The following is a 24,742-nucleotide window of genomic DNA, read 5'->3' as shown; positions in this document are numbered from 1 at the left end:
TATAGTAGTAAAAACCAAACAACAGCGTCACAATAATGGCAGCAGATTAAAGCACAGTGTATATACTTTTCCTTAGTGACTCTCATCTCTCCTGTTTCAATTTCAGGTAGTGATTAATTATTCAATTGTGAAAGGACTGAAGTACAATCAGGCAACGCCTACATTCCATCAGTGGCGTGACGCACGGCAGGTTTACGGACTGAACTTCGCTAGTAAAGAAGAGGCAACCACATTTTCAAATGCAATGCTATTTGCCCTAAATATCATGAACTCACAGCAAGATGGAGGTAAGACAAATAATTACGTTTGTCAGTCCCCCCAACCATCACCACCACCTTCTTTCTTAGCAGATTAGGTACAGTCTGTTATAGTACAAATATTAGTGTCAGGATTTACATGTCTCATTCAGAATACAGTATCTACCCTTTTTTTGAAAGCAAATAAAGGCAAAACCTAGGTATCCTTAAAATATACATTTTTCTCTTCTGAGATGAGGTTGATGTTAAATTGTATGAGAACAGTACTGCTGGCAATAGCACATGCTATTAGCTATCCTCTGCCCATGGGGGAAAATATGGATACCCGTTTTCTCCCCACTTCATAAAACGAATAATCTGGATAGGCAGTTTTCATAGCCGAAATTGTACTTTTTCTATTATCATAAGAAATGTGATACCTTTCATTTTATATCCACCTGTGTGAGATGAATAATAATAATGAATGAATAAAGAATGAATGAATAATAATGAATGAATGAATGAATAATGAATAAGAATTTGCCATGTGATGTTTAGGTTTGTCCTGTCAGCCCCATTAGGTAGACCCGACCATGAAATGGTCCAAGGTTGTCTACAACTATGTTTATTGAGATTGGCTATAACAATAGAATCTTATGCTGTCAATTGTGCTGTAGCTCCTCCCCCCCCTTATAGTTCAATGAATTAGGGAGGTGTCTGAGTTGCTTCTGAAAGTTATCTAGCCATTCTGGACTTAAAAAAAATGTTTTGGCCCCTTTTACCTAGGCTCCAGCTTCTGCATATCTCCAACAAGGTCATCTTCCTCACTCTCTACAGATCCTTATTCCTAAAAAAAAAAGTGAACATAAGATTTGGATGACTGAGATGCTTACTTGCTGCACCAAGATCCTAGGTAGTCTTATGAAAGAGCAGTGAGACTTTAATAGCTTGATCGATTTATCTTGCATTATTTCCCAAGATGCCTTGTTTATTTTTCTTCTGTACATTCAATAGTCGATTCTGATGATTTAGTTTAAGATTATGCAATTGTTAGTATTTTCTCTTTGTAATCCCTATCTGACATTTCACAGCATTAACCATGCACAGTTAACATTGATATTTAGATATTGTTTTTAAGCAAGCTCATTTGGAAGTAATTTTTATGCTAAATCAGTGGATCCCAGATTAAAGTAAACATGTTTTGGTCTGTAGTCTTAGGAACCTTATGAAAATCTATATAAATTACAGCCAAGATCTTTTTATTCTTAGAAGCAAACACTAACCTAGTTTTCTTCCATGAAAAGGAGAGCATGCTATCAGTATGTGGCTTCTAGATCCAGTAAGACCATTAATTACATATGTAGGATATCCTTTTAAATAGTCTACTGACCACTGTAATATAGAGTTATATCATAGTCAAGATTTCTTTATGAATTTGTGATGGTGAGGGCTGTTGTTCCAGAGACAGATGTAAAGAAGACCAACTGCTAATATCAGCAGATTAACTCAGGCAATTATGATATGTTCCCATCTCTCTTCTTGTGCCATTTCTCCTAGCCTATTACAGCATAGGCTAGCATAATGCAAAGTTTCCTTGCAGGAATTTTTTGTTGGATTTATTTATCATAACTCTTAGGAACCCTTACGTTGTTTTCAGTTTGATGTGTAGTGGATCAAAAACTGTGGCTGGGTTCCTCATTTTGTGAAAAATCCTCTTCAATATAAACACTGAGATTTCTGAGTTTTTTATGAGGAAAGATAGAAAGAAATAGGTATGAGAAAATATGACTAAAAACATAATGGAAGCTTTTCTGATAGGGTGCCACACAGAAAAAGCATCTTTATAACCCTGAGTGTAGCAAGTAGAATAGTATTAAGTTACAAGAAAGCAGATTCCATTTTAATGTTAAGAAACACTTCTTAATAGTAATAATGGTTTTTAACAGTGGAACCAATGACCCAGAGGGGTAGTGGGCTCCTGTTCATGGATGGGTTCTGGCAGAGACTAGACAACCATCTTTTTGGAAAGCTTTGAATTAGATCTTAGCACTGAGCTAGACTTGACGTCTTAACTGGTGCTTTTCAGTATTATGATGATGCTAAACTACATCACATTTCTAACAAACCATAGCAAACTAGTTCACACATTATGCTAAATCAGAATCAAAGGAACCACGTTCAGTGCGATGTTTTAATGAAGTTTATAACATGCTAGATTGAGAAGAAGCAACTGATCCTAAGCCATGTACACCAGCTTGGCAGTATAGATATGGAGGGGTGATTATCCATCAGATATGGGATAAAAATTCCAGAAATCTTTGCAAACAGTACTTTTTAAATGCTGGGTTACAGTCTTTAACCATCTGTGTGTATACTAATTGATGTCTTAAGATATATAAACTAGCCCACCAAAGGAAAGGATATGGATTCAGTACGTCACAGTTCAGAAATACCATTCCTAATCTCTGAAGAGTTGGTCCAAAGGATCACCCTAGCCCTAACGCTTTTCACATGCATGCAGAAATCCTCTTCCCATGGTATGTAGAATGACAGTAAGTTAGAATAATGCTTAGCAGTTTTTTTTTCTAAATAGTGTTTTTTTTCAAAGTCTAGATGCAGTGCATACCCTTGCTAATGCATAGAGCTTTCCCAATTGATTATTTTTATCACTAAATCAACATGATTGAGTCTGTTGAAAGATGAAGAAAAGTCCATTTGTATTTCATAAACTCAGATTATTATTTAACAGGTCAGTGCTTGAGAGCAGGAATTTTATCGTACATCATTATGATCTTTTTTTAAAAAAAAATCTTTGTTAAAAAAAAACCCTTTACAAATAAAATTAACATATGTTCTTATTTTCCTAGCAAAGAAGGGTTTTTCTAGAATCTATATATCGCACTAACTGAAAAACATGAAAGGCTAGTTATAAAATGCTCATAATATGAAAAGTGAAATTCAGGCATAATACTTAAGAAAGAAGTAAGCACATCAAATTGATGGCATTAGTTGCTTAGACTATTTCTGGATGTCCTATTTTTAACATTTGCTTTCTTCATAAACCAGACACTCAGTACATTATGTTGAGGTGTTTGTTAAGCTTAGATACTATATATCAGTTCAAGTGTTTGGCAGTAAGCTGCTTATTTCACTCAACCACCCACTTGTGTGACCACCATGGTACTAAATTGATTTGGCAGCATACACATTTAATTGATTGATTAATTGATCTGCTCAGTGGTGTAGGATAAAAAGGAGAAATTAGCACTATCTACTCTTACCAGGTCCCAATAGTTTTAGCTGCACCAAAACATTTTTGAAACAGCATATTCTTGGAAGGTTATTTAGAACCTGGGGGATAGTGCTGTCCATTTTTTCAGCAATTAGAAATAACTTCATCAGTTTTTGTTTTTTATTTACAGAATCCCTAAGAAAATACCCTCAGTCTTTAATAAATAGAGTGCAAGCATTAAATCAATTTGTTATGCTAATTTAATCAATCCATCCCAGCATTTCTCTGCTGGACAATTTTACTGGATTTTCTTATTAGTCTACACTAGAAGAAACACAGGGTCCATAGTAAAGCCTTTGGCAAAGTCCTTTTTTTAAAAAAAAAAAATCATTTGGAGGGCATGAAAATCCTGAGGGTTACTCTTGTTTTTTTCTTGCTCTTCAGTTCTATCACATGACAGCAGACTTGCTACAATAAAAGCTTACCATATTTTTCCGTCAATAAGACGCCCCCATGTACAAGACGACCCCCACTTTTCCAACCCAAAATTAAGAAATCAATATTTTAAAGATAGCGCAGAACACATTTTTATTTAGTAATTAGTTAATATTTACCTGATACACTCGGTGGGAGGAGGTCCAAACCGTCTCTCTGCAGCTCTATTTCCATGCTCTTTTGCACAACTGATTACATTCAAGCATGAGTGAAACTGACAATAGCTTGTCTCTGCAAACAGCCTTCCTCTAATTGGTTTGTTCAGCATCGGCTGACGTCAGTTACATAAGGCTCGTGATTGGAGGAAGTCTGTTTGGGAGACAAGCTATTTCACTCGTGATTGGAGGCTAGCAATAGGAGGAAACCTCTTTGCAGAAACAAAGTATGGGCAGTTTTGCAACTGTGCGGTTCTCTCCTCGGCTGACTTCCTTGAATAAGATGCCCTTCAATTTTTAGGGTAAGGATTTTAGAAAAAAGTATCGTCTTATAGTCGGAAAAATACGGTACATTCTGCTAAGGACAAGCTTTGTGACCTCAAATGCCTCATCAAAAAATATGAGTCCTCTTTATGCAAATATGGCATTGGCTAAGCCCTAGGTAGTATTGCAGTTTTAACTTAAACTAAGCTTTTTCCTACTGCCCTGACATACTTTCTGAGACTGTAAATATAGATCCTCTATAGTTGGCTTTAGATTACTTTTCCCTGTTGCATCATGATTTTTATATAATTATGAGGTACTGGGAGGCATATTAAAGTGTATCAGATGAAGAGTTGCAATGTAGTATAATCCAGAGCCTCTGGTTGTAAGCAGGCTTCAAAAGTTAATATAGTGGTACCTGAAAAATAGAATACATAATTGCTGTACCAAGAGATGTTTTACTTGGGGGCAGCCCATGGGAAATGGGTGTCTTTCATGAAGAAATCAAAGAGCCAGGATCAGTTAGGTAATTTCTTTTAATATGAACACCACTGTTTTGTTTTGTTTTTAAAAAAGCTGTAGGGAAGAGGTTTCCATGCTCTCTATTTGGGAAGTATGAATTAGCTAATTGTTTCAAATTGATCCTACCATACACCAATTGCAAGACATTTTGTTTTATTTAGAAAACATATGGCTGATACATATAATGTCCACAGGAAGGTGACAAAGTTTGGGACACCAACTCCTGTTAGGAAAGTTTCAAGGAATTTGACTGACATGGAGGAACAAATTGAAAGCAGGATAAAGAGGAAGTGAAAAATAGGGACTGGGAGAAGAAAATAGGCAGAGAGTAAAACATTAGGACAGAAAAGAGAAACACAAGCAACAAGAGGAAAAAGAAAAAGAAATAAGAAAATTAAAATGGACAGCAGAAAGGAGTGACAGAAAGCATTTTTAATTTTTTTAAAAAAAAACCTCCTCTCCCATCATTTAAAGAGGGAATCTTGTTTGATCTTAGGATTCAAAACAGAATTTGTACCTTAGCATTCTGCTCTAACTCTGACATTAGCAGATTTTGGCCAGCAATCTTCCTTTTCATATGCAGAGTCAAGCTACATTTTAAACAATTGTATTCCCCCCTAGGCTAAAGTACTGTAAATGCAGAGACTTCAACTTGGATTGGAATGCTGGCATAAAATGTCAGGGGATTGAACTTTTGTCCCTCTGTAGCCCAAATCTGGCTCATCCCCGTTTTATATTTCTAATTTATATTACGAAATAACAACATTTAAAAGCAAGTTGATAACTGTATTTATGTTAAAGAAACATAGTGCTCATGCTGATATATTTACATTTCTGAAAATGAAAACTTATACTGTAGCCATGTTTACAAAATGTAGCAAGTTCTTGTGAAGCAAATAACATAAATGGAAAATACATTACAGTATTTTAATTCATATTGCCCAAAGAACAAAATACAGTATAAACCCTCTGACTCTTTTTTCTAAATATATTTTGTTTGTTCATGATGCTTCAACTCATAACATAGAATTAAATGAGCTTCATAATTTCTTAAATATTTCAGAGCACCATAACTGGTTAAATCTTTTCTTTTGAAGGAACCCCCCCCCCCAAACTTTAGTAAACATTAGTTCTTTTTGGCCAGTTGTATGTGATCATTTTCTTTCAATGTCTCTTTCCAAGGTTAGTTTTAGAGAAGGTAAACAATTGTCAACTTAGCAAAATAATAAATATGCCAATAGTCTATTTATTATAACCAAGACTAATAAGCTGAGCATGTTTCCTAGCAGCAAAAGCATTAAGAAATCTTTCAGGAAAAAAAAGAAGGCAACATTGAAAACATTGGTTTTTGGTTTTGAAAACCATGAGAGTTACAGCAGTGAAGCAAAGCCTGAGACTTTTCATTCTCATACAGCCTGTAGTGACCTTTTACATGCACTTAAAAAGGATGAAAGAATTTTTGTAAAACAGTGAAAACCCTTACTAACAAATATCATAAACTGGATGGTCAGAATATTTTTGATGCATTTTATTTTATCTCATTTCATTTCGTTTTGTCTTTATCTGTTTCCTTCCCTCATTTTGGACAGTATTTAACTAGGTAACATAAGAAATTGCATTGGAATAGAATGAAAAAAAGTTTTAATAGATTATCTTCTTAAACAATACAGACTTCAAAGACTCCGGGCGTGAAGTTTTAAAAAGTGCATGAATGAGTTCAACATTAAGGAAACAGTAATGAATGTTCCTTTTTAAGGTTCCAGCCAGTAGCTTAGTGTATTATATCAAGCAACAATTGTGGCTTGTAAAGCTTTGTTCATGGTTTAGTCTATGGTGTGACTTCATTAGTTTATTTAATAAGTCATGGTTAAGTAAACAATGATTTAGTGCAATATATGAATACAGCCTAGATTGCAACTAACTTGAGTGGTATTAAGAAATCCATCTTGTTTGACTACAAAAGGAAGACTAATGCTATACCCTAAACACACACACATAAACATAAGCCCAATGAATCCAGTGACTTATTTCTAAGTAGACATGTGTAAGATTGAAATGTAAAAGCCTTTATGAAGTGAGTAATTCATATGAAAAGTGTAGCCCTCTATACATCTATACATAAGTATGTCTTATTGAGTTCCGTAGGGCTAATTCCCAGCTGTGTGTACATAGAATTGCAGTTTAAATGATCCTGACCATACTTACAAAGATTTTTAGACTAAACGGTAGCTCTTAATTTACAATACAGTATTTTGAAGAAAGTTATAAAAAGATCTCAGATAATATGAGATGTTTAACATACAGCTGAATATTGTTTTTATGAGTTCTTACTGAACTAAAAAAGAATTGCAAATGGTAATCTAATGACAATATTTTTAGTTTTAACTTTTAAAACTCAGTCCTTTTAGGATGGTTAATATATTCTTTGAAAATCATTGAAGTATTAATATTTTTACACTAGTTTGCTGCTCCTTAACACTTTTAAAAAGGCATTTCAAAAAAAGGCATTTTCTTCTTAGAAAGTGAACCCAGTCAACCAGTAAAATTTAGGGTTCACGATATTGTAAAATTAATATATAGCCGCTATTATTATTATTATTATTATTATTATTATTATTATTATATGCAGTCTTCCCTAAACAGAGGTCAAGAAGCTAGTTAACTTCCATAATTTGCATTTAGCATGTCCCATAAAGTCCAGCAAATTGGCGGGTTAGAAAAGTCTATATTGATGCAAACTCAGACTGAGAGCAAGGGGAAAGAATATGGCCCTCTTGTTAGGCAGTCAAATGCCCCCTGTATAAACAGCCTGCAGTGGCTCAACATTATCCAGAGTTGTTCCTTCAGCCTCCTTGCTTTGATCTGCTCTGTTGTCAGAGCAACAACACTTTCATTTCTCCACCTACTGTGCTACAATGTCTCAACAACTGGTACTCTTGCTTCTGCTTCAGGCAGAATGATTCCTATGCCTCTACCCAGACATACAGTACTATTTATAGTTAGGACTATGAGATCAGGGCTGCAGAGATGTGGATGACCACTAGGAGATCACCATGCTGATGATACCCAGTTTGGTGCTGCACCAAACAAGCTGTGGTAGAAGTGCTGGAGGCTGTCAGGTTCTGGACTGGGAGACTGAATTCCTCCAAGACTTTGGGTCTACGGGCCAAACAATTCCAAGGTGGCACCATCTTTAGCTCTGAACAAATTGAATTCCGCTGCTTAGAGGTGGTTTGTAACTTGGAGATCCTCCTGGACTCACAGCTCCTGTTCAAGGAGCAGTTGTCAGGTATGACCAAGAGGGCTTTTACACAATTTCATCTAGTTTAATTTTAATTTAATGTATTTGATTTAGGTGCTGCCCAATTCCAGAATGACTCTGAATGGCTTGACAATCTTGTGCGTCATTCCTGGATCAGTGAGCCCTGCTTACAGTCGCTTGTGCCCTAATCAATTCCAATTTTATGGGATTGTCCCTGAAAATCATTTGGAAGTTATAGCTGGTACAAAATACAGCAGCCCAGGTGGTGACATGTGTTTCCAGTTATACTTGGGTGACCCCACTGCTTTCGGAGGGCACTAGTTGCCAAATGGCTTCTGGGTGTGATTCAAGGTGCTGGTTGTCATCTTTAAGGCCTTACATTGCTCCAGATCTAGCTATCTGCAGGACTGCCTTCTCCAATATTCATCTGCCCATCCAGTCTGATCAAACAGCTCCCTCCTGGTCCCATCTGTTTGAGAATTTATCCGGCAGGACCAAGAAGCTAGTGTTTGGAACCCCCTCCCTACTGAGATCAAATCTTTCTGTTCCCTCCTGGGTTTCAGGAAAACAGTTAAGCCCCAAAGCCAAAAAGCTAAAGTCAAAAGGCAGTTGGCTTTTCCATCTAGGCCAAGCAGAAGACATTAGGAATCTTGAGGTGGATTGGTGGACACTGGGCTTTGCATGTTTTCCTTTGTCCCTTGTGAACCTGTTGGGATTTTTTATTATTTGGGGGGGGGGGAGAGATTTTATTTTTTTATTTTGGTGGAGTTCTTTTTATGATGTTTTTGACTGTTAGCCACTCAGAGCCCTCAGGAATGGCAGCATACAAATAAAAATAAATAAAAGTAAATAAACTGAATAAACACATGGCAGCAAAGAAATACATATATCTTTAACTCTATACTGCCATCTTGTGATTGCCTGGAATTTTGCTGCCTACATCTGATAGCCCTCTTTATAGTGGTTTCTGGGGGATGATTTTTTTTTTTTATGCAGTTTTGAGTGTTTTTGTGAAAATGCTCCCACTATTTCTTTCTCTCATCATAAATCCATGTAAGACACTTAATCTAGACCTGTAAGCCATTTTAGTTTTGTTAGCATTTCTGATGAAATTAACTGGGGTTCATGTAACCTGTGCCTGAATTAGTCTGTTGCCACAAAACTCAGATGTTATTTAAGCTAAATATATAATTAAATTACTTAGTGGTTGTTTCTGATTGAACATTAAAATATGCTTATAACATTGACCTAGGTAAAGAAATAAAATATTTTTTTTCTTCTTATACTATTGACCTTGTATGGATAACAAAATTGTCTTCCAATTATCTTGTGGTATGGGCCAGAGCCCTAGTATCTCTGTTTAGAAATGTAGCAGGAAAAGAATTGCTGTTGTTTATGTACATAAGGATTTACCAGTAGTCATTCTGAAGCACATTTTAAAACACATAACAGCTCTTGGGAAAGTTCCTTGATGTTTTGCTACTTTCACAGAAATCAGCATCGGCCGGAGAGGGGAGAGGGGGAGCAAAGGTACAAATAGAAAATAGATGCTGAATCAGAACAGTAAAGAAAATCAATATTTCTCCATTCTTTCTTCACTTTAGATTTTAGTTAAATAAACTTTTTAATTCTCCTACAAGAATGTGTTAATTTGAACAGTTGTGTTCTCATTAAAACCCCATATATTCTCCCTCCTTGTCTGCTGCACTTGGAACTCCTTTGCAGGGCTCCTTTCTGATGTCTCTCCTCATCTAGCTATGGCCTCCTGAATGGAGGGCTCCCATGCTCAGAACTTAGGTTGGGACCTGCTCCTTGCTCTTGATCCCTGACATTATGAGGATGATATAGGGCTGCTGATATTAAATATTTCTTTCTTCCCAAACATCCATTCTCAACTCATAGATTTTAGAGTAAGTGTGTTAACTTTGCCCTGTAATATCATGGATGGCCAGTTACAGCTATGTATCTAGGTAATTTGCAAAGAGGGGTCCCTTCAAATCCAGTCTCAAAGAAGCCGTTGATGTATCTATTGATCCTAATTCCTTATCCTCTCCCATTTATACATTCTTTCTCCTCATGTTTTCCTTAATCTACTCCACTCTTAGAATGTAATTTCTGATTCCTAGTGGGCACTTCCCGGGGATCCCGCACGAGTAGAGGCAGCTGTGCCAGCTGGCCTGCCCTGGAGCAGAAGCCTCAGCGAATGGCTTGGTAGGAGAGGCGGAGGGACTTCCACTTCCACTCCTGTGCCCCTCTGGCTGCTTGCCTTCCCCTTCCAATGGCCCGCACTGGTGCAGCATCCCCCTGCCTGGGCACTTGACCCAGCCCAGAGGAGGGCGTGTGGCTGTGAGAAGCTGCCTGGGCACAGAAGCCGAGCTTGGCCTGGGTTGGTGCTGCTAGAAATGAGAGGATGCGAAACGTGAAGCTCCTCCCATCCTCTGTGGGCGAGCTACCTTAGCAGGAAAGGATGGGATCCTACCAAAACTGGCTTGAGCCTGGAGGAGTTAAGGAGAGTGATTTGGAGAAGAGTTGGGGCTTCGGTCTTGGTTCAGTTTCTTTGGCCACCCAACCTACAGATGGAAGAGTTCAATTATATTCAAAATAGTTATCATTGGAAATTCATTCCTCAATAGTTCAGTGAACAGTAAACCATCTTCTGGAAAGCAGGATGAGTGTCAAAGCCTTCAAGCTTGTCCCTGCAGTTGAGTGGGAGATGCTGATGGGTGACAGACCTTGAATCAATATTGAATGTGTTGAGTGCTGTGGAAGGAATCCTTTCATTGGAACCAATGACAGTTCTATCTGCCACTTTCCCTTGGAAGAGGAGAATTCACCTTCTGAAAAAACACCTTTTTCTTTGTCCAAGCAGCTGCATAAGTACCTCAGTGTCCGGAAGGCTGTGGGAGAGTTGAAAGCAGCTTCTGCGCTTAATAAACTTCTGGTGCTCTGTGACAATACCATCACTTAAATGAAGATGATTCCTAGTGATACAGAAGCTGATAGGAACTACCTTCCCCCAAATTAAGAATAGTGTGGCATTCATACTTTGCATACAGGAAGTCAAGTCCAATTCCCAGTATCTTCAATTAAAAAAGGATCAGATAGTATATAAAATGAATTTAATGTAGTCTTGGTTTATAATGACATATTTCAAAAAGAAAGTGGATTTTGGTTGAGATATAGGTAGTCCCTTGGTTAAGAACACCCAGTTTAAGGACGACCCATAGTTAAGAACGGAGCCTATTGTAGCAAAATTTGATTTAAATACACAATGATTTGAGTTAAATACACAATGATTCAAGTTAATTGCACAATACTACTTATACAGTATTTTTCAATAATACTGTTCCAGCTTACATACAAATTTGACTTAAGGACAGACCTTGGGAATGGTACTTGTTCTTAAACTTGGAACTACCTGTACTAGAAATATCCTAGAATTAGAGGCAACAGTTAAAATATTCATATTCAATTCCAGTTTTGTTTTCTCTCCTCACCGAATCATTCATACACATGCTCACACATACAAACCAAAACCCTCTAATATTCTAAAAATTAGAACACTTTATCCCGGTAGCTCAAGTAGAGCACATAGTTTGCATGCAGGGAATTCAGATTTCAGAGCTGCCACCCTATTTTTATTCCTATAATTTAAAACTCCCAGGTTATTTTTGCTGTGTTAAGTTCAGTCTCCAATTAAAATAGAGCAAAATAAGGAAAGACTTCTGCCTTGGGGAATGATGTCAATCAGAACACACTATATGAAGCAGTGATACAAGCGGAGTTCATATTTTCATATAATAACCAATCTTCCTTTGCCTCTTAGTTTCTAAATGGTATTTGAAATAGTGTGAGCTTTATTCATAACATGAAATACATTGAGCAATGAATTAATAGCGGACAGCTGTCTTTTATTTACAGTTTAACTGGATGTGTTGACTTTCTGAGTTATATCTTTGGCTTAGCCTGTGGGAAGTTCTTTTGTGGGAACTTCTTAATCAGAAATTTAATTTCCTTTAGCAGAATAGAGGTTATTCTCAATAGTGGTCTAGATTTTAAAATTCTACATCAGCTTCTTCTTAACCGTCAATTGGCCTGGTTTCAACAGCAGTATTTTGATGATCAATATCCTATATTGCTGCCTAAGAAGAAATAACTGAGATACCTAGAACAATGATATTTTGTTTCCCCTCCTAGTTTTTCATTGTTTAAAAATTGCAGGCTGTACATGTGTCCAATATTAAATTACTCAACTGCTATTTTTTAAATTATAGTTAATTAAAATTTCTAGGTTATGTTGAATGCTTTGTGTTAATTTTCAGTTTCATAGGGTTAGCATGATGTGATGGTATTCTACTATTCCACTTAGTTTTCCCAATTTGGTGAGGGAGGACTTAAGCACACGCACGCTGCAGCAATGAGAACAGGCAACTCAGGTTCCCAGAATACATGAAAGGCAAGATTTGATGCATTATTCAACCACTGATGCCTTGATCTAACAATTCATAATAATTTCTAACTCCGCCTCCTCAACTGACTAGAGGTCAAGAAATCACAGGTTTTATGCTGTTTTTGTTAAATGCCAGGTCAGTCTTCAATTAAAAAATGATAATATCTGTGATAGAAAAATACTGTAGATTAAGAAGACAACATGATGTGTATCATGGAAACTGGCAGAATGAGTTCAGTCATATGGGCTGGTTTGATGTAAGCTGGATACATCAAAGTACAAGAATAATCAGGGACAGGATGTTGCTTTGGTCCATAAACACTTCATCTCCCTTTTCTGTAGCTGCTTTTGAGGGTATACATCTTGTTCTAAATTGTTCGGTGATACTGTTGGTATATTGAAGCCCTGCTGCCTAGTGAAATTCATGGCTGAGCTGATTTAGTCTCAGAGATGATGCTAGAAATTCCAAGAATTTTGATTTGGGGGGACTTCCAAATATTCATACTCAAGCTGCCTGTTAGGCAGTTGGGTCAGGATTTCTGCCCCCCATGGGTTTCACCCAGATAATTTCTGTACCTATTCACGGGGCAAGTCGTACCCTGAGTCTGTTTTTGTCTTGGGAGGAAGTGAACCTTAAATGGGGATTATAGAAATGTCCTTGCCACAGTTAAATTTGAGCTATTTTGACTAAGGCTGGGATCAATGTGTATCATTTGCCCTGTGGAAGCAAATGGATCCAGGTGGATTCTAGAGTGTTCTATGGAATGTTTTTCAGACTTGGCCATCTACCATATTAACTGTCTGGGAGAGACCTGGAATAACAAAGTATCTTGGTTGTTTGATAAGCTGACTCCCAAGTGATCTCTATCCTGTGTCAGACCCTCTTTGTCTCTTGAGGAAATGGATAAAGTTCTTGTATCTGTTTACTCCATTACTTGTCTCCCTCCACATCCTGGCTTATTAGGATCCTCAAAGACAGTTTCCTACTAAATGATTTTTGAGTTTATTAACTTTTTTCCAACAAAGAGAGTTCTCACACTTTGAAAGGAGGCAGTGGTGAGATCCTTGTTATGCATAAACTCTACTGTGAAAAAAATGATAAACTGTCATAGTGTAAAATTCCTTGATCTCTCAAGGGCATTTGACACAATTAATTCCAGTATTTTCTTGAAGAACTTGGGGGGTTTAAGGCAGCACCTGGCAGTGATTTCAGCTTTTTTTTTCTCTAAGTGCTATCAGAAAATGTTATTAGGAGAATTCTGCTCAACCCCTTGATAATTGTCTTACAGTAGGTTCCATCTTATTACCTAAATTAATAGCACCTACCCAGCCTTGGCTGATTTCAAGGGGGTAGAAAAGCTAGGCAGGTTCATACCTGAATGAGAGACTACTAAGAAATTTTGGGGCTGTAGGGCAGGCTGTGAAGTAAAATTAAAAAAAAAAAATACTCAAAGGAATATAATAGTGAATAATTCCATTTTATTGCCAAGAAAACAATATGGCCATGATTGTGTAGTTACCAGCAGTCAAACTTGGCTCAGGGAGATGCTATTTATGCTGCTGCTATGAAAGACCATGCATGAGTTTGGAGTTAATTGCCACCAGTGCACTAATGATGCTCAGTTATACTTCTCCCTTCCATGGATGTCTCAAAATCCTTTGCATGTCTCCTGGTTGTAAAGAACTGAATGTAGGAGAACAAACTGAAGCTAAGTCTGAATAAGACAGAGTTGTTGCTGATCCGAGAGGCTGACTTTAGATTTTGAAAGATATACCTACACTGAATGAGGTTGCATTTCCTCTTCACATCTTGGGATCTGTCTTTAATGCTGAATAGACAAATTACATCAGGGGAAGGAAGCCTTTTCAGCATTGGCTGATTAAACAATTGTATCCTTTCCTGGAGGTAGGAAACCTGGCATTGATTAGGTATATTCAGGTAATTTCCAAGCTGGATTATTGCAGTACACTGTTCATGAAACAAAACTTTTATGTGGCTTAGAATGGAGCACAGGAGTAGTGGTGGTGATGGTGCTTCCAGGAAATGCCATATCACAACTGTATTGAAATTGCTACACTGGTTACCAGTTGCTTTCTGGGCTCAATTCAAGGTGCTCATTGGGCTGTATAACACCTTGCTTGGTTTGGGCCCAGATTAAATGCAGGACCACTTACATCCATTCAGTGGAACACATTTTGCAGATCCCACTTAATATCAGCAGCTAATTCTGAAGTTGAACCCAGATTATGGAACAATTTATCACTGGAGCTGAAGCTTTCCCCCTTTGTATTACAGTTTAGACGGGGGCTTTATTATTTTAATACAGGCTTTTCACAATTTGTTTAAAGTTTTTAACTGGGATTTAATAATTTTATTTGTCATGAATTTTGGAATTTTATTTGTGGGCTGAGCCATTATTTGGACTCGCAACATATACAAGTTTAAAATAAAGAGAAAATGAGACAACCTTAACCATTGTAGTAATAATTGTTGTTTAACTCAATATCAAAGTACACAGTAGCAAATAATGATACTAAAATAAGATCCTGGTAGGTCAGGTGATTAAGAATGTTTTTCAGTATTCTGTTGATGAAAGTTGTCTATTTTAAAATCCTAGGTGTCAGTAAGACAAACTGATCCGTCATGAGTACATTTTTGGCTATCATTTGATAATCATGTTACTTAGTTCAGACAGACTGGAACTTGTGACTTAGTAGTGAAAAGCTTCCTATCCCATTGCTCATAGGTACAGATTTGTTTAGTCTTCTTATTTTTGACTTAGGTTTAGTACGATGTGCTTATTTATGGAGAGAGTCCATATATTATATTAGAGTGAAATCATTTTTTTAAAAAAAATCCCCCATACTGGACCCATTCGAGCTTTGTTTAACAATATATAAGTCCTGCTCATTCCTTTGGAAAGAATTAAGCAAAGACACTTAACTCTTACCATTTATATCAATGAGAAGGCTGAATCAGACCTACTGTGACTGGATAATTGGTTTAGCCGATGCATCAACTGGGGACAGTTGAGCTATACTTAATCATTTATATTAATGTCACTCCCTACAGCTTAGCAGGAATGTGGTAGAGGAATGTCTTAGTGAGATTAGCCTTTGGAATGTAACACCAAATGAATGAAGCTGTTTTTTAAGGATAAATGTTGGGCCAAATAATCATATTACTAAGTGTGTGTTTGTGTATGTGTCAGGAATAGGGATCTCGAAGCAAAGGAATCTCCTTATCCAATGCTCAGTCAAGCCTCCACTAATAAGGCAGAAATGAAGGCTTTTTTTTTAATGTCCTCAACACTTAAAAAAAAAAATCCTTAAGATTACCATTGTAGTGGGTGCTGTTTTTCAGGTTGTGTTGAGGAAATGGGAAGGTTATCAAAATTAGGGACCAAGCTCCTACCCTGATACCCCCATGGAATGTCTCTTTCCACAGGAGCTGGAATGGATTGTCAAAATCTGAGTTCCCTGCCCTCAGATGATGGGGTCAAAAATGTATGTCAGGATTATGGGACATATTCTCAGGGATCATAGGGATTGCAGCCAATGTAAAAAAAAAAAAAAACTTAATTGCAAACAGGCAGAACAAACAACACCGTCAAAGTATTCCAGGTGAAGAGTACTGGAAGTAGAATGAAATGGAGTGCTCTGGCCATGGAGCATTCTATGCCGCTACTTACTTACTTACTTTATTTATTTATTTTTGCTGATCTTGCTTATCGAAAGTAAGAGAGCCAGTTATTGAAAATATAGAGAACCAGTTTGGGGTGTAGTGGTTACAGCATTAGGCTAGAAACCAGGAGGCCATGAGTTCTAGTCCCACCTTAGGCATGAAGCCAACTGGGTAACCTTAGGCCAATCACTCTCAATCCTAGGAAGGAGGCAATGGAAAAACCACTTCCGAAAAACCTTGCTGAGAAAACTGCAGGGATTTGTCCAGGCAGTCAACACTGACTGGAAGGCACTCCCCCTCCTCAAAAAAACACCTTACTGAAAGTACATCTTGACAGAATGATTATAATGGTTCATTAAAATAGCATAGACTTACTGGTGCAAAAAGAGCTGCAGTGGACTAAAGTACTTAAAATAGGCAGCTAAGAATAGCTTTTCTATAAGATAATATTGATATCATTTTGATGATATCTATTCTCCTGTATGAATAATATCATTAGAACTGCTTTTTTTCCTACCTAAATACAGACAGAAGACATTAATATACATAGAAAAAAAATGATGAAAGAAAATTAAGGAAAAATACAATCTTTGGATACATTATCTCCACAAAGAATAATTGGAATCATAGTATTGCATAAGTTGTCAATAAAAAGTAAAATAAAATAAAGTCATCTTTTGATTTGAACTTGAACTTGATTTCTGCTGCCTTACATGAATGTATCCATTAAGTTTTCTTGGCATGTTGTGGGAAGCGCTTGGAATTGCCTTCCTCCAGGAAGTCTTTCTGATTTCCTAGTTTTGCCTGGAGGCAATGAAGATATTGAAGTGGTGAATAGCTTCTGCCTTTTAAGATCAACCATCAGTACTAAAGGAACAAGCAGTCAAGATGCTGCAGACTAGCACTTGGTAGAGCAACCATGAAGGCCCTGGAAGAAATATTCAAATGCCATGACGTGTCTATACCTATAAAGATCAGAACCATGCAAGTCATGGCAACTCTATGGAAGCAAAAGTTGGACTTTGAAGAAGCAGGAACGGAAGAATATTAACACTTTTGAACTTTAGTGTTGGAGAAGACTCCTGAGAATACCATGGATAGCCAAGAAAACAAACTGATGGATCATCGAACAAATCAACTGAGAGTTCTCACTTAAGGCACAAATAACCAGGCTCAAATTATCCTACTTCAGACACATTATGTGAAGACCCAGCTCTCTGGAAAAGGCTCTAATTCTGGGAAAGGTGGAAGGAAAGAGAAGAAGAGGACAACCAGCAGCGAGGTGATGGACTCAGTTACAGTGGCGATGAGTACACCATTGGGAGAATTGAAAGAAGAGGTTAGGGATAGATCATCATGGAGAAGATCTATCTGTGTGGTCACTACACATCAAAAACAACTTGATGATACATAATCAGTCTTGCCTATAGGCCAGGAATTTTCAGATAGCCCCATCCAAGTACTGACCAGGGCTTTCTAGATCAACTAAGATTGGATAGGTGTTGCCACTTACCTTCTTGGCTAATTGTAACATTGGCTGAAAAGCCAGGTAACCATATTAGAATCTCACTGAGATGGAAATTATGGTAACTAAATCACATCCTTCTTTTCCATGCACAGAAAATTTCCCCAGTTTACAACACAGATACTTTTTTAACTATCCAACAGCATGATATTTAGGCAGAGTTGCTCTTTTCTGCACCACTGAAGTACCACAATAAGCCCTTGATAAGATGGGAGGAGCTAATGGTGTAATTTGTCCCTCCATTAGTGAGACCAGTTGGCCCATGTTGAATTCCAAGACCATGTAATCCATACACTGCCAAAATGGCCACCACAGAAGGCAATTTACCAGAAGGTAAATAGTTGAAGTTGCTCCCCACCACACTTTCTTTCAAGCCTTCTAGAGTATTCTCTGTGACTTCAGTGCCTTTTTTCTGGATAGGTAAGCACGCTTCCAAATAAAGCACTGGGCTGCAGCCCCCTATTTTCATTTTTTAAGGAATGCCTCTGGGATTTCTAAAAATGTTTATGGAAATTAAAATGTTTGAGACTTTGCCACATATTAACTTTCCATTTTTTAAATTGAAGGAATTGATTAACTTCCAATGGCATATAAAATTGGGGATAACAAGAAAGGTATCCTTAAGCATATTAGTGATTGCAGGAGCCACTTTGGGGACCCAAAGCATACATGAATGTCAACTATAAAGCAGCACTGGGATGGGAAGTACCATAGGGTCCTTCACATATAAAGGAAGTTTCTTGCATATCAAAGTAGTACAGAGTTGATCAACTCTGCAGTGGCTACCATACCACTTGGCCAACAAACTACTCAGGCTGTAATTTTTGAGGCTGCCTCAAATACGTAGTACAGTATGCTAGTGCCAGCAACTGATAGATAGATAGATAGATAGATAGATAGATAGATAGATAGATAGATAGATAGATAGATAGATAGGCAGGCAGGCAGGCAGGCAGGCAGGCAGGCAGGCAGGCAGGCAGGCAGGCAGGCAGGCAGATCCTGGAACTTTATCATTAAAGTTCCTAAGTGGCAGAGGGTGCCTTTACGCAATGTTAGATTGTGCCTAACATATTTTCATTTCAAATTTCTGGTGATTCCTGCTGTCATATAAAATTGATTTAGAAAAGGTGCGCTATGAATGATTCAGTGTAGATTGTACAATTTTGGACTTTGTTGGTGGATTACATGTAAAATTATGACACAGTGACAATTTAAATAGTGGAAGCTAATTGAAGATTGATAGCAATATAATTTTTTGAATTTCCACATAGCCTCCCTTTGCAAAATGCAGTTCTTAAATCATCTGTGGATTGGGGACATTTTTTTGCTGCAGATTGTTGTTAACCGTATTAAAATTCACCAAGGAAATAAGTAGCTGGGCAAAAAAGATCTGCTGTCAGTGCCAATTTCCAAAGAGTAAGCTGTAGATTCCTAATTTTTGCCACTAGATTTGTCAGCTGTTTTCAGGCAGATTAATTTTATGTTTGTTCTGTTCTTTACCAGATTGTAAAAAAACTAGTATTTTTAAGCAGGGAAGAGTAACAGATGTGCAAGAAAAATGTATTTAAATCACCGCCCCCAGCAATTGAATCTGCGTGCTTGTAAGAATGCCCTATATAAATGTGTTAGTATTATTAAAAAAAAAAAAAAGTTTTAAGCACGTGTTTTTTCTCACCCACTAATTCCACTTCTCAAAACAGGACCTCGGAACTCTGCTGTAATTCACGTTGACAAGTGACATGTGATGCCGGTTGATGGGTCTCAAAGACTCATCTCCTGTTTCAGCCCTTCCAAAGTCTGCCTAATCTAAGACATATATGGTCTAGAGAGACGTGTGTCTGCTTTTTCCTGTCATCACGTCTCTGATTGGAGGATTTTTAGGTCCAAAATATCCCAAGGAGTCTTTAGGGTTATTGGCTGTGTTCCAGGTTTACTCTTTTCTCTCCCTTCCCCTCCTTCCTTTTTTCCCACTTGGAGCTTTTCTACACAAGGGATTTCTCTTGTTATGCTGGAGACTGATTCTGTGACTGCTTAGCTGCAAAGTCCTTCTTCCGGATGTGTCATTTGGATACAGTATCCTCTATGCCCAATGCAAAAATCAGTTGGAGGAGTTGTTTTGTCACTCTTTATGTTGCATCGTGGAAAGTAACTTAATGTTTTAAAAATGCCAGTCCGACGGACTCGGCACGGTCATCTGAAGGGAGTGAGTTGGGCCACTATCAGCCTGAGCACGCACAGTAAGTATCAGTTTCCGTTCATTAAGAGCATAGCAAATCACTCAAGGCCTTGCCAATATCATCTACTGGTGCATTGAATCTGAAAAAATGCCACATTTTGCAAGCGTGTATCTGTGCAGGGGTAGAGAGTGGCTTCTTTGCAAAACAAGGGCAACTAAAAGTGGCTTGCACGTTCATCCTGGTCCTCTGCAGAATAGATTTCACATCTTTCAGTTTTCTAAACTATCACCATTTAATTACAACAAGGTTACCAAAACCCTCATAGAATCATTTTATATGATAATCATAATATTTATTGAGGAGAGGAACAAAAGAATAGCTGATAACTGTCTTGGATAATAACTTACTATCCTTGATTTAGATTCTTCTTAGAATATTATGTGCATTCTGTGGAAGTCAGTGGCAGAACACCTTGCAGTTTGAGGTATGGGGAATACAAGTTCAAACAGTAAAAGAGAGAGAACAGTAAAAAATGAAAAGAGAAGAGAAAGAGGCAAAACAATGCCATGGAAAACAAAAAATGTTTTGGGGCTGGGTACTTCGTTAGTTTTCAGAGTAAAATCCATAGGATTTTTTTACAGAGATTTACAGATACAAATATTGTCCTAGTATTTCTATGAAATATTTGTTAATATGCAGCCTGAAAACAGGAATTTTTTTTGTTCACTGGGCTATATTACCTTGTTTTTCTGCTACTTCAATCTTGTAAGGTTGAAGAGTGGCAAACAGAGATTTATTTCAATGGAGTTTATTTCTGGCTATTCGAGGTTAATTTGAATTGTAAATTATCTCCAGCGCACCTCTTTCTTCTCTGTAAGAATAACAGGAATAACACGGAAGCATAAAGCCTGAAGCAAGCATGACTGAGCTCTTTCTCCTTGTCTTGTATAAACTTGTTTTGTGTGCCTTGCTATAAAATGAACAGTTTTTTCTTAACCTGATAGTATAAGTTAGTAACCACTTTAACAATACAGAACTTTTCAGAAAAGTCACGCTGTGTGATAAACTTCATAAAGAGGGTCTGTCTGTCTGAATGATTCTCTTGGGCTTCATGGCATGTTGGCCTAGACTGTGAGGTTTTATTTTTCCACTGGGACCATCATTCTGTCTTGGCTGAAACACAGTACCAGCAAAACAGAATGCATCAACATTGGAGAATGGAGTGTATCATGAGTTATTGCAGCCTTCCCTTTCCAAATACAAAAGGCTTTCCAAATACAAAAGTTGGCAGTGAGGGAATTAACTGACACGCTAATAGCAGAGTGAAAAAGCATATGTAGCATAGTAATTTTGCATATGGCTTGCAAGCTCTAAGACCTTGGTTCAAGCTCCTTACGGCAACAGTAAACCACAATGCAGTAAGTACCAGATTCCTCTCTAACATCTCCAGGTGAGAGAACGTTCCACGTGTGTTAGAGCTGCAACTCCAGCTTTCAGCCATGCTGTCTCTGAACAGTGGGAGTTGCAATCCCTACATGTCTAAAATGGACCAGGCCAAGGAAGGCTGGGCTAGGCAGTACCAAGGATGGTTGTGTCTTGGTACGAAGCAGTTGCTTGTGTTCTGATGACTATCATAGTATTAGTGAAAATATGTGCTATGTGCATACTTATTTAAAAGAAAGCAAATTAACAAAATCTTAAAATTCCAAAGCTCTTTCCTTTCATGGGGGTCAGATCCCTTACTACAGGATAAATTATTTACCCTTCTGGATTAATGTTTTAAATATCTTAAATGTATATATTATTTTTTCAGTCTTCAAAAGAATACTGTTTTATAATTTATTTTAATTTATTTTTTATTTTAAATAAATTATTAATTTAATTTAAATTAAATTATTTATTTTAAATTATTGTTATTACCCATTACAAGAGCTTAAAAGTATTTTTTAAAAATAGAATAAGTAAGATAATCCCAAGAATTACTGTTGCTTATTTCACAGGTCTTTATGCAGTATCTCTGTGAAGTAGATAATTAGTATTCCCATTTCATAGATTAAAGTTTGTTTGTTTGGGACTACCCAATGAATCTATGAATAACCTCACAATATAAATAGCTCCATCCATACCCTGAATTATTTTGTCCCCTTGGAAATCTCTTTTGCCATACAGTTCATGTGGGAAAAAAATCACTCCTTTTTATCTGATGTTTTGCACACCTTTGTCACTGAATATTATCAGAACTTCATCCAACGTGCAGTGTTCCAGTGTGAAAAATAAATGATCTCTCTAGTTCAATCAATTTAATTGAAAGGCCAATTGTCTGTGTATTTTATTAAACAGTCAGGGCTGATTTTGGCCAGCGCTGCTCTTTTTAAATCTGGCAAACTTTGACTCTTCTTATAACAGTGAAGTTCTCACCACACATATTCTAGGACCATCATGGCCTGTTCAAAAGAAATTTCTGAAGGACTCCATAAAAAGTAATCAATGCCTATCAGTCTGGAAAAAATAACAAACCATTTCTAAAGCTCCAGGACTCTAGTGATTCACAGAGACTCAGGGCTTTTCTGCACTGCAGGCTTAAATTGTTTGTGTCCCATGCATAAACCAGCTGGAAATGAAGCCAGTTTAAGAAATTGCTTTCCCTGTTTCAACCCCTTTCTCTGCTGTCTAGACTGTATTTATCATGACTGTTGATTGATGGTTTCTACTGCTTCTTTATTGCTCCTGGACCAGAGAGAGGGAGGGGAGGAGGGAGGGAGGGAAGTAAGGCAGGCCACAGGGTTACCATTTTCCCCATCACTTGGGCTAGAAAGGGAAAATGGCAGAACTCAAGATAATTTCATCTGGCTTAAAAAATAAAAAGAGAACTCCATCATGCCACTGTTCCAGCAATGAGTTTGTGTTTTTGTGTTTAAAAAAAAAAAGCACTTTATCACCATTCTGTTGATGACATTAAATGGTCATGGAGGGCAGCAACCAATAACTAGGGGGGAAGGAGAATCCTGCCAATATGCATAGTAGCCAACTGGAGTGGGAGTGCCTACATTGAAATGAATCATAGCAGGCAGACTGGATAGCACAGCTTGAGGTCACACAAATCAGAAAGCACTTCCAACACATAGCAGGAAAAGTAGGGTGGAAATGGCCTTCTTGGTGGATTGGGTTTGGCTCAAGGATGACACATATCAAGTGCTAATCAAATTTCATGACAAAGATATGAAAAAATTCAGAAAATGCAAAAAGAGATCTCTACTTTTTAACAGAATGGTATAAACAGGACTACGAGGTCCAACTGTCTACTGAATAATTGTTTCAGTCAATTTCAGTAACCTATTTGTAAGTATGTTTTTCAGTCATATCAAATGTGAGATGAATAATTTTCTGGCCTTTTTGTTGTGATGTGTGCCATTATGCAAAGGTTATCCACTATCTTCATTAAGCTGCCTTTACTGGGAGCAAGTACTTAGATGCCAACTATCATTTGCATGTCTTACCAATATACCTCTAAAATAAGAGCAGCACATTAGAATAAGCTTGGAACTCTAGCCAAATAGTGCTCTTTAGCCTTTACTGAAATCCAGTGATGAATATAGCTTATCTGAACAAACACAAGGCTCTATTATTAGCCAAACGTTTTAATTAACCCTCAGAGAAGGTAGAACTGAAGAAGAAATCTCTTGGCTGGCATTTTCCTAAGTAGTTTGTCTCAACAGTTCAGACACTAAATTTAAAGACAGCATGTGTGTCCCATAGGGATACGCTAATGTTTTGATAGAGGTAGCCTTATACGAAGGTTAACTCTTTTCTTATTGATTTCATTCACTGCAAAAGATTGATCCAATTAAATAAAAATGTTAATATGATTTCAACTGAACAATATCGAATAAAGAATCTTTGGAAATTGGCGGTATAGAAATAATAATAATAGATAAAGGGGTGGAAACATTGTACTAATGGATTATATCAGTGGCTCATCAAGTCCAGTATTCTGTCCGTAGAACAAAAAATTTAATCAGTCCAGGGTCAAGGGCATTGTAGAGTGATACATACAGACTGGATATGATCAAAAATTTGTGCCCATTTTGGGAGGCAAGTTGGATGGGATTTTAAGGAGCAAAAAGATAACCTTAAGTGTTACAGATGTTTAAGCATCCAATTTATTCCTTCAGTTCCTGAACTCCTTCTTTGCCCATTTTTTGGCATATGGACCTTTACAGTTTTTTTATTTGTAATTGTTTTTATGTATTTATTCTTCTTAATTGTTGTATGCTGCCCAGAGTCACCTTGTGTGAGATGGGCAGTTATATAAATATGATTGATTGATTGATTGATAAGTAAGTAAGTAAGTAAGTAAATAGCAAGCAAGCTTTGGAAAGCCTGGTGAAGCCCTTGAGATAATAAAATTATACATCCCTATCCTACCCCCCCAAAACATGTGATATTGGAGATTTAGGAACATAATGCTTATACCATGATTTTGTGTTACCTCTTTCTTTTTTTTTTAACTTACCTTGCTCTGAATAACTGCAGAATGAGATAAGTTCCATATTATTTATGAAATAAATAAATGTGATGCCTACTGGCTAAAGTTTCTGTCAATTTTTTATTTTTATTTTTTTGCTAACTTTGGAAGTTATTTAAAGGGCTTTATGGCTACTTCTAGGTCAGGCAAGAATCAAGTAAGTCAGTGAAATTACCTATTTGTATTGCAGAGCTGAGCACTTCTTCAGAGCAAT

The 24,742-nt window shown here is 37.2% G+C and overlaps 1 protein-coding gene across 5 annotated transcripts in view; it reads left to right on the top strand.

The window, feature by feature from the left end:
- The window catches only part of EVL (Enah/Vasp-like), a 164,664-nt gene that overhangs the window by 95,026 nt on the left and 44,896 nt on the right, over window positions 1–24,742 (top strand). For all 5 annotated transcript variants that reach the window (XM_088149855.1, XM_088149853.1, XM_088149852.1 and 2 more), the window contains exon 3: window positions 107–287. In XM_088149855.1, coding sequence (XP_088005981.1) covers window positions 107–287 — 181 coding nt within the window. The remainder of the gene's footprint in view (window positions 1–106; window positions 288–24,742) is intronic.

Source organism: Python bivittatus, unplaced genomic scaffold (genome assembly GCF_059951505.1).
Source record: "Python bivittatus isolate LINGU-HERP-01145 unplaced genomic scaffold, Pbiv_v1 ctg000580_np1212, whole genome shotgun sequence".
NCBI lineage: Eukaryota > Metazoa > Chordata > Lepidosauria > Squamata > Pythonidae > Python > Python bivittatus.
Note: the sequence above shows the minus strand (reverse complement) of the source record. Positions and strands in the feature narration are given on the sequence as shown.